The sequence below is a fragment of the Tupaia chinensis genome, unplaced genomic scaffold, assembly GCF_000334495.1.
Source record: "Tupaia chinensis unplaced genomic scaffold, TupChi_1.0 Scaffold145652_1, whole genome shotgun sequence".
NCBI classification, from domain to species: Eukaryota; Metazoa; Chordata; class Mammalia; order Scandentia; family Tupaiidae; genus Tupaia; species Tupaia belangeri.
Window position 1 is genome coordinate 72462 of NW_006205509.1, and position 11549 is coordinate 84010.

The 11549-nt window shown below is 40.4% G+C and overlaps 1 protein-coding gene across 1 annotated transcript in view; it reads right to left on the minus strand.

The window, feature by feature from the left end:
• The window catches only part of LOC102471851 (sodium channel protein type 8 subunit alpha), an 80434-nt gene extending 69621 nt beyond the window's left edge, over window positions 1–10813 (minus strand). The window contains 3 exon segments of the mRNA XM_027768137.1: window positions 7766–7857; window positions 9933–10061; window positions 10720–10813. Coding sequence (XP_027623938.1) covers window positions 7766–7857; window positions 9933–10061; window positions 10720–10799 — 301 coding nt within the window. The 5' untranslated portion in view covers window positions 10800–10813.
• Between the last annotated feature and the right edge of the window lie 736 nt (window positions 10814–11549).

Sequence of the window (11549 nt, forward strand, 5' to 3'; positions counted from 1 at the left end):
GGAAATGAGAGAAATTTTTCTCCTCTTACACAGAGGAGAAATCCTTTGAAAGGAATTAGAGGAGAATTAAAGAAAAAGAGCCATGAGTTAGGCTGTAGAAATGCAGAGGTTTGCAGAGGTCTGGGCTTTCTTACAAAGTGGGCCTTCCATGGAGACTTATGACCACAGAAGGGATTAGGGGATAAGGAGGGCTTGCCTAGCTCTAGGACAGAGGCATTTCTTTCTTTAATTTAATTATTATTATTATTTTGCTATAGGTCATGTGTGATTGCCAGGGAGAAAATAGGAAAGTGAGAAATCATCCTCCAAGAGGGATGGCCACGCCACAATCCCTTCTCTTCCATATTCCTTTCAGGATTTTGGGTACACATGCACATGCGCCCAGAGTGTTTTTCAAGTCCCTGAATCCAGGACTCTAGTTGAACCATGCAGTTGGCCATGAGATCCATCTGCCTAAACCTCTGTGCCACCTGCTGGCTTACGAGAGGCATTTCTAGTCTAATACCTTATCTCTCCATAAGGCTGTACAGAAACAGTACCAAACAGGGCCTGAGAAAGGAGGAAGTCTGGTCTGGCTCAGTCATTATTGATAACCCACAGTGTTTCAGAATGAATTTAAGATCACCTCTCGCAGTCTCACCTACAGAATATGAAGACAGCATTACATGGCAATTCAGGAGAAATGAAAGAATCTTCCCTAAAGTCCTTAAAAATAGGGCAGCAATGTTTACTTGCTTTAGATTAAGTAGTTGAAATTTCACACTATCTTTTATACCTAAGGCCCTGAGAAGTCGTACCTTAATCATGCGGCTAGATAAGAAGGTACTGGTGATATAAAATAGAAGGCAGCCATCAATAAGTAAAAACTGCTCAGTATTATAGAACTTATTTCCAGATAGCTATTGAAATAAAGTCATCACTACATTTTGACTGAGTTAAGGCAGGTCTATATTGGGTCAATAATTCAATGCTAGGCCTCTAAAACTATACAAGCCTACTGCTTTCAAAAAAAAATTTTTTTTTAAAGGATACTTGAATGGGTCAATGAAGAAAGGTTGTAAAGTTTCTTCTCCTGGATTTCTTTATGAAGAGCTAACATATAGCCAACTTCATAGAAAAGATGGTTGAAACAATTACTATCTGAACACCAAATGATCATTCAAGGCTCTTTCTATTGTTCTTTTAACTGAATTGAGATATTAGCTGCAACTTGTCATTAGTATAAACAGTAAACTACAAAATGATCAAACCAATGGTTTGGTGTTACAAATAAGTATACAAATAATTTTCTGAATAATTATTTTATTAATTACTATTTTAAAATTTGCTACAGGGCATATGCGCGCAACAGAAAGGGGGTGGGGGTGAGAAAGCACATGACGAGGTCCGGGACTCAAACCACAGTCAGCCATGTGGGAGTCCAATACCTTAACCACCACACCATCTGCTGGCCCCCATGCAAATAATTTTAAAGACATACAATTTTAGTATAAATGTAATCTGATTTTCCTAGACTAGAACTCTTTGCTAAATTCTAAGCTCATAAAATAAGACATTCCAGGCCCTGAGCTCCAGCTCTCTTCTGCTCCACAAAGGTAGGATTTCGGCAGCCACTAAAGGACGACTGTCTCTTAGTAGTTATGGATGTCAGGGTAGACATCTGACCTACATTCTCCCTATAGGAATTTGGAACAGGATAAGAGATAAGTAGTCCTTTCGTGTGGGGAATGGTAATATGAACATTTGGAAGCTAAATGGTAGTCACCTTCTGTCATTATATTAAGATGACTGAGAAGTAAAGGAAGTTAGTATGCTGAAAGAAAAACGAAATAGACACAGAGAGAAGGAGATGGAGACAAAGCACCTCCTGGTATGTGGGCTTCCTGGCTCCGCATTTTGGTTTTTACTAGCGTCTAGAAGCCCAAGAGCATTCCGGCCCTGAGTTCCCTGAATTATTCCTGTGCCCTTTTACACACAACCAGAGATGTGCAATGTATCAGTCATGCATGGAACTCGTCACCCGCCTGGGATCAACCTGAATGCTCACAATCGGCTGGTTTAACATCTCTTCTCCAAAACCAGCTGTTGAAGAATGCTATAAACATAAGTCCAGAAAGCTAAAAATATGTTTCTCTTTGAGTGTTTTGCTTTGAAGTCTGAGGCTTAGATCATATCGCTGGTGAGAATTCTTTTAACTTTCCAGAAGTTTAAGGAGAAACTTATTTGGAAACTTATTTGGAAGTATAAACATTTTATTCAGCTGGGGGGGGGGAGGTGTGTGTGTGAGAGAAATCTTAATTACATAAAAGTAATCACTAATTTACATTAACTGCAGCCATCTACAAGGTTTCCTCTGTAAGATTCTCATCCAGATCACTAAGAGAAAATTAGAAAGCAGCACAGGAAGAAAGGTGATGTGTAACACTGGCAGATGAAGGAAGGCACAGGGTTACACAGTAATATTAAATATAGTCACTGAGCATACACCACCTTCAGTCAAGGCTCTCTTTTCTCCCCTTTCGTTCGATAACTGTGAATGATCCTATTTGCCAGCATCAATGACAGTTTTATGGAGATGATGCCATCAGTGCAATTCTCCAGTTCAAGCTCTACAGCCTTGCCCGCAGTGGCTGCCCAACACACACAGCCAAGCAAAAGTGCTCCTTGCTATTACCAGCACAGGTCAATAGAGGCAAGAAGTCGCTGGTGGAATTTCTGCCTTGAGGGGAGCGAGATGAAGAATGCCACTGTCTGGCTGTGAAGAGAAGCTGTCTTGCTTCTTCTATTGGCTCATGACACTATAAGGCAGAACAAGCAAGACACTTACTGAAAACCGATTATCACAAACAGAGCAGAATGCTCCTTCGATGACTCCTACACAACAGAGTGTGCAACAGAAGCCACGTGGGGGCAAATTGGACAGCGAGAACTCTTGGAAGAGGCCAACACTGACTAGCATCGGTATGTGAGCAGAAGCAGCTAATACATTTACTACAGATTAAGAAAAGATAGCTGGATCCAATGTACAGAAAGGTCAGCTATCCGAAAAGAATCTGTTATTTAGGGAATCTGAGAAACAGGTGAAGCTGTGGCCATAGAATTCTATTCCAAAGGCACCTGGGAACCTCCTGCCACCTTTTATAATGCCCAGAAATCCATTAAACAAATGCACAAAGCCTGCTTATGTGCTGTAGCTGCAGAAATCATCCATGCATATTGGGATCAAAATCTTCCGCCACTGTGATGGCCAGATTATAAACAAAGTTAATTCATATTCCCTAGTTTGTGGCTGAGAAATTAAGTGTTCTGATGCAATGTGTGCTCATTCCCCTACAAAATTAATACTGGAACAGGCCATAGTGGCAGTAATGAGCAGTTCTCGACCCAGGGGAAAGAACAACTTTCCAGTTCCAAGAGTCTGGCTTGGGTCCAGACAAGTCCTAGAGGATAAAGTAGCGAGTGACCTGTCAATTTTCCTGCTGCAAATGCAATCCTCATAATGATGGCTCTTAAAGGTGCTTCAGATCAGGAGTAATTTGGGAAGGATTTGGGAGCCATAGAGTTATTTACTTGAGACCAGACTCACATCACAAAGTGTGACCAAAACTAAACTAGCTCTCAAAGGAGAGTGAGTAGGTCCTGTGAGGCTTCAGTGTTTTTCCGCTTAGGACCACTGCTAAACTTACCTTTCCTGAGGAGTATCGTGGAAAAGAATGCAAAAGTAATAGGATTAATAACTAGAATATTTTTAAGGATACAATGAGTCTGAATATAATCTTAAAATATTTTCTCTCTCTTCACTATAAGCAGAACTCACCACATTCATAATGTATACATTTAAAGGAAATGGAAAATGCTTTCTTTGTGACCACTGGGGTGGGAAGAAAATGGGACCATTATTTTCTCTACTTCCTATCTAATCCCACTGGGAAGGAATAAAAGTAAAAGACATGAAGGCAGAGAAATAAAATATCCAAGAGAAAAATAATCAAGAAATTACAGCTCTAGAGAGAGTAAAATGATATAAATAAGTGCTGATGAGCTTTGGGTAAGTAGTGCTTTGTGGGAGCCATTTAAATGATGATGGAAATGAAAAGGAACTGAAAAGTGGGGCTCTCCCAACTGGTTCTGTTTACACTGTTAGGTGCTCGTCTTTGAGAATAACCTGAAGAATCCCCTGGAGACTCCTACCTTATCTTTGGGCAAGTTAGTTCTGTGGCACATGATCAAAGATTGCAGAAGACAAAACTTCTGACAGTCACTTAGAAGTTCATTTTTATACCGAGGCCTCAGATAAATACAAAGTGAAAACAAAGTTTTAAGACATACAAACTTTTAGGCAGAATATGCCAATGTCTAGTACAACCTGACAAATTTCAGACCAAAGAAAATTCTGCAAGGGTCTCCTCTGTAATTCCTTTTTAACACAGAGTTTGCGTATACTGTTCTCTGAGTTGATATCTCTGCAGCAAAAAGAAAAATCATGAACCATATGTTAACTTGGTTAGCATATAGCAAAGAAAAAGGGCCAGAGGTCAGCCACAGTGGCACACCAGTAATACAACATTCCATGGTGCTGAAGCCACATGAGAAGGTCCCATGTTCAAATGCTAAGGTCTCCCTGTATATGGTGGGGGTACACGTGTGTGCGTGCTTGCCTATGATCCTGACTGGCTGAGGTGGGGGGTGGATCACAGTGTTAAGACTCTGTTGAGGGTGCCTGACTCTCTCTCTCCCTCTCATGGAAGAAATAAATAAACCTAATAAAATAAAAAGGGTCAGAATATGCATTTAGTCTTCTCTAAGCTACAAGAGGGCTTGAAAGTAAGCATTATTTATACCAAAGGCAGGAGATAACTGATACACCTTACTCTCCATCTTGAGAGCCTTGGCAGCTCTGAAACAGTCAGAACATCTACCAAAGACGCTAAGAGGGAGGACAGCGTTGGCCAGGTGAGGTAGGGTCAGTGCTCTAGGAAAGCAAAAGCTCTCATGAAGGGAGTTGAGACTAGGAGAGCTTTGTGAGATCAAGAGATTGTGTAGGTCCTGTGTCAGTTCTGTGGTCACTCTCATTTCCATTCTGGTTTTGGCAGCTTCGGCAAAAGCCTATAATCAAACTAGGAACAGCAGAAGGCAAGGAGAGCAACAACTGCACCGAACTGATCCATGAGAACCTTGGTATAAAAGGCCACGGTTTTTACTAAGGAGGAACTCTGAACCAGCTCTACAACACTGGAGTCAAAAGGACTCAGATTTCCTCTGCCTTGGAGGAGAACTGGGCAGCAGACAGGTAGCAATAGGAAATAGTCCTTGATGGGAGAAAGTGTGATAGACAAGTTCAGAATTACACATGGATGAAATATCTCTCCATGAGGGGGATGCCATTTATTGGATTTCTCTTACTATCTCTAAAAGGTAGAATGGGGAGCAAAAGGATTGGAATTGAAAGTCACACTTTAATTCAAGAACCAAATATACCACTTACTGATGGTGATCTATTTTGGGCTTTACTATCTTTCAAGTTATTTTCCATCCCAGTTAGCCTCCCAAAGCCAGCTCAACTGGGGGTGCTTCTAGATATAGGAATCTGGGAATCTATTTCAAACCATGAAGCTGATGTCTAAATCTTGATATAAACCCTCTCTTTGGACATAGATTTCTTTCTTTATATATATATATATATAAAATTGACTGTTAAACCCATTATGGAGCACCATTGGCCGGGAACTATGTTAGACACTGTATGCTCATCATTACCAGGGTATTAAGGATAAATAACATGACATCAGCTAAAGATAATCTTGCAAAAATGCTGATGTCAAAAGTTACCCATACAGCAGAGATCGAGACAGACGCTATGAGCTAGACTAGAGATAGCATCTGCTGCCCTAGTTAGTGAACAGAATGCAGCTTTCCAATTTAATTCTGGAAGAGAAGTTTTGAGATCACAAGAACATAAAGAGGCAGATGCCTTGCAGAGTACGCTGGGGGAAGTGAGCAGAAAACACAGAATTGTATTTAAAAGGGGCCAGAGGAAGAGAGAAACCAAAGGAAAAATGGAAGGAAAAATTTGGCACTCCAGATGCCTCAAAAACTAAGACAAGGCCCACCTGAGGGTGAGGCCACCATTAATGAGTGATATGAGGCTGCCTGCACAGTGACTGGGCCTTCTGTTGATGCATTTAGGTTGTCTAGGAGTGAAGTCTTCAGAAGCCAGGACTATGACTTTTACCAATAAGGATATACTCCAACTGACACTCAGCCTCTGGCTGATAAGAAGTCAACTACCATTGCTAAAAATAAAGGAATGCATCCTTAGTAGGGCACTAATTTACTGGCCTGCTCTATGGCCGAAATTTATAAATGGAGAAACTGAGATTTACCTTCCTTGAGGATCTTAGTAAACCACAATGCAAGTGTCCCTTGTCCAGGATTATACCTTGTGTTTCCCTTTCTCTGTCTGATGTTTAGATGATATTGAAGGGGAGGAGGAAGATTCCTAAATCAGCCATAAGGGGAAGAGCAACGTGATGCAAAGGATAGGAAACCTTTATTCTCTATGTCCCTATTTTTATAAAATCGTTAAAGTCCAAAGAGCAAAACCATAATCTTGACCTCTGCCAAGTTACTGCCAGTATATCTCAGGTTCATAAGACTAACTGAAATATATCTCCTTTTAGACTTCAAGAGTGGTCTCTAGAAAGGTAAGTTTTTGCCCAGATGCACTGACATAAATTAAATTAAGGGATCTTAATATGGGGTCCATGGATAGGCTTGCGGGGGTAGTCTGTGAACTTTCATCTGATTCTCAAAGGGATCCAAAGTCTTCAAAAGGTTTGCCCTAGCAAAAATCTCTCCAAATAAATAAATAAATAAATAAAATAAAAACAAAAGATTAATGATCACTGTACTAGCTCGACCAGGTCCAAAATGAAAACAGCAAAATTTTAAAGAGATTGTTAGTCAAATATTCTCACCCACCCACTGATTCTTTTTTCCCCTCAAGTTTCTGTACTTTTTGTTTGCCCATACCTTTAGTTGTAGCTTACCTTACCTTTGATTTTTTTTTAACAGCACCTGTATTAAGCTGTCATTGGGATTTATGTTTGAGAATAATCCCTGAACAAATGGACAGTAGATGTCTACCGGCTCTTATTCTAGTGAAACAGACAGCAGTAGAACATAATGAACAGTGATTATTAAAGTTCAATTCGCTAGTTCCAAGGATCTTAAATTTGTCTACCATACTGAACTGATTGGGTGGATATCTTCTGTGCTTAAATAATTTCATTAACACAGTAACAGTAAAGGTATAATTATTTGAATAACATCCCATCAGCAAACCATGCGATGGGAAGCCTAGAAATCACAAGCAATGGAATGAGGGTGAATGTTAAAATTACTGTAATTCCATGATGGTGAATGTCAAAATTACTATAATTCCATGAGGCCAGGAAGCAAATGATTCATATACAAAGAGGACAGCTAGCTCTATGAGGATATTTCAAATATCATAAGATTCAGGTGACTCCTAAGCACGTGCTTTTTCAAAAGCATGGATGGAATGGGGGCTGCATGCCTGGCAAGCACTGTCAGAGAAAACTGCCAAGGACCAAAGGGCCATTCAGAGAATGTTGCCCGGGAACAACATGCAGAATGCAAGGCCATATCAACTGTGCCGATGCCAGTTTGGATGTGGTGAACAAAATGAATGGCAGGGAGAGAGGAAATGCAGCAAAGTCAGTTTTGGTACAAATTTTCTCACCTGGAATTACAGAGATAGTTTTCAAAGCTCGGAGAACCCTGAATGTTCTCAGCGCTGAGACATTGCCCAGGTCCACAAACTCTGTCACATATCTGTAGTAAGGGAGGTCACACACAGACACAAATGACAAACACAGACACAAACACAAACACCAAAAGAAAAAACAAAACCACAACAAAACAAAAAGTACAATACGTCACGTCAGGGCCCTAACCCAACACCTAACACCAACCCCGGGCCATCTTACCTGGGATTACCGAAATAGTTTTCAAAGCCCTCAGTACCCTGAAAGTGCGTAGAGCTGAAACATTGCCTAGGTTTACAAACTCTGTTATATACCTGCAGAATCAAACCAAAGTTAACTTGTAATGGTACCACTGGGCGAGCATTTGAGAATGGGGGGAAGAAAGGGTCTTACATACATGCTATCATTTTGTTTTGTTTTGTTTATTTTCCTTGAAAAAGAAAAGTTTCAGAATATAAACATTTTTTTCCTATTGGGTAAGGAGAATTTTAAAATATATTTGAAAGAACTGACACAATCAGGAAGTGGTGAGGATCACCACTTAATTAGCATAGTAATGTGCTGATCCCAGTCAGAATTACTATACTGTCAGCTCATTTACTTTTTATTACTAAAAAGGAATGCCAATGGGCTCAAATGCTTATGTCCCCAAGTTCATAAACAATTTTTTTTTAACAGAGATTTTTGCTATGGGGTGTGTGTGCTTACCAGAGAGACAAAGAGAAACAGAGAGACAGAAAGCGAGAAATCACCCCCCAGGGGGGATGGCCACGCTGCAATCCCTTCTCCTCTATTCTCTCGGGATCTTGGGCACACGCACACATGTGTACATTGTGAGTTTTAACCCTCTGGGTCCAGGACTTGAACCACTGTCAACTGTGTGGGAGTGCAATGACATAACCATTACACCATCTGCTGGTTCCCATATACAATTTCTTTAAAAAGGGAGACAAATTTTTTTGCAGTAGGAGTCCCATAAAAACAAATCTACATTAAAGAAACTCTGTAGTTAACAATGGCAAAAATGTCTGAAAGTCTGTACATATGGCTTATCCAAGAGTTATATACATAGGTTTGCAGTCATATCCACAGACGAAGTTTTAGTCTGCGACATACAAAAGCAGACTAAAAGCTCAGAAAATCCAGTTTATGGAATCAGTACAAATACTGTGTTAAGTGCCCATCTTATCACCAGATCTGGGCCTAGCAAAGGCACTTAAATTTTAAATGAACATCAGTGTGTATTCATGATGCTGGAAACCTAGAAATTGCCTTTATGTAACAGAAAGCCAAAGTTCCAGTTTCAAATACTCAGTGCATATCATTCATTCACATTTTATATTTGGAATACATCTGCAGATCTGATGCTCAGGCTCACACATACACAGACACACACTTCCTCACACACACATCTTTGGGCACACACACAGCCTGTACACAGCCAACTCCCAAACCACAAAGCACTTTCTTAACCTGGAAATGAAAACAACAGAGCCTGCTATAGCTGTTCGATCATCAGCAAAGCTTTCTAAAGAAATTTACTTTCAGTTTAAAACACGATGAATTACCAAGAGCTGCTCGCATGCCAATATGGAGTTACACTGGTTTTTAGCAATAGTTTGAAATTCTGGTTAGCAGCTCTTCAGGAAGTGCTGATTTGGATACCTCGGCACAAGTTTTGACACTAAAATGTGCTCTAAATTTTGCAACACCTGGCCAGCCTCATTAAATTACATGTGCTAAAACATACTGAGGAAGCTCATTTCGTTGCAAGTTTATACCTAGAAAATTTCAGTCTTCACAGAGATCCCCTCATGCATGATAGGTGTGCCAGCCCTGGTCAATGCTATAACGGGAAATTAAACATCAGTAGGAAACCACTCCCTGCTTTCTCTCTCAGCTATAAAGCCTCTGCTTACCTTCTCCCACATAAGCCTGCTATCACTGCTGGAACCACAAGAGGCCCTCAGAAGCAAGAATTGCAGGCTAAGCCACAGGGCCTTCTATGGTTGCTCATTGATTCCTCATATCTCTGTGTCCACAAACTCACCCTGATGGAAACTGTCATACAAATGCACCCAGGAATACAACCGCACACACAAAATCACCCCAGAACACCGACCCAGTAAGTAGGGAACTTACGCCATCATGATAACACTGAAATCTAACCAGTTCCATGGGTCCCGTAAGAAGGTAAAGCCATCTATGCAGAAACCTCTGGCGATGATTTTCACTAGTGATTCGAATGTATAAATCCCCGTGAACGTGTACCTGTCAAAGAAATGGATAACTTGAGGTAATTTCTGAACAGACAGGCACTTTAAACGAACCTTTTAAGATGACATGTGCCTGAAGTGTGGCTTAAACTAAGAGAAGCAAAACAGAAAGGCACAGACAATGCAGCAGGATGGAAGGGAGGAGAAAGAAATGCTTTGAATGAAAACATGCACAAACCAAGAACTCTGGAATATTCTACTGGGTCCTCCACTGTATGCCAAGGAAATAATTCTGTACTGCCATCTAGTACATGATCATGTGGAAGCAGGTGAGGAGGCCCCCAGAGCTATTTCTAAACTTATAGGAGTCAAAAAAATTGTTTAAAGGGGAAACCTAAAGCTGGAGAAGACAGTTATCATCAGGATCTGAGGAAACAAGATGGTGATGGGGCAGCCAGGCGAAGGCACTGACCAGCATAGGAAAGGGCAGAGAGGAAGAGCAGTAATTTCCAGAGCATACTTTCTCTTTATAGAGTTGACTTCTAGGGATAGTTCTCAAATTCCACATGTACCTTCAGCCCTCTCTGTGAAATAAAGAGTGGCAATAACCAATTTTCTTCCCCTTGATGGATGGACAAACTGGCAAAGCAAGATTCAGTGACTAAATAGCTTCAAAACAAACAAGTAGAGATATAAATAAATTATCTACTTACTCTACATTCTTCGACCATTCAGGAGGATTACTAAAAGTCATGAATACACAGTTGGTCAAAATAGTGCACATAATGATCATGCTAAATACTGTAGAAAAGAGTCAAGGGCGAATATACAACATCTGACCTTTTTTTTTTTTTTTTTCCCTCAGAAAACAAATATAGTTTGTACTTGGTGTCATGAGATCTAAATAACCTAAGAGGAGACAAAGTACAGAGGAGGAGTGTAAGGAAAGGTGATAATTAAAACCATGGGCCACCGCTGTGTGTGTATCCACACCCGACCAGTGACCTGCGGATGGATGGGGCAGGATAGTTATTCTCCTTCTTTCAAAAAGGCTGCCACCATTCAACTACTTTTAGATAAAACATTTCCCTTTCTTACCATGTTTCACCTCAACTAAGAAATAATATGCTTCTAAATACCTTCATATGTGGTAACCAGAAATTTACCAGTCCACCAAACTCCAATGCTGTCTGGTAAAAATAAATAAAATAAAACAACTTAGTCTGTATTATACAGTACTCATTTATTGCTAAGTACCCTGTATAAGTAATTTGAAGATGTATATGTAATCAATGGTTTCTTCCTCCCTCCCTCCCCCTACCCCAAGTCCTTTTAAAGGGTTTAATTTTCTTTGGTGGGCAAGGAACCAGCCAACGTATGTTGAGTATGCCCCATGCAGAAAACCAGTCATGACAAGTTAGGTAAGGATTTCAAAGACATCTGCACTATACTCCTGAGAATTAGGTAAAGGGACAAGTCTATTTGATCATTCTGAAAGTACCCAAGAATCTTTACGGTTAACAAAATACCTTGCTACCATTTC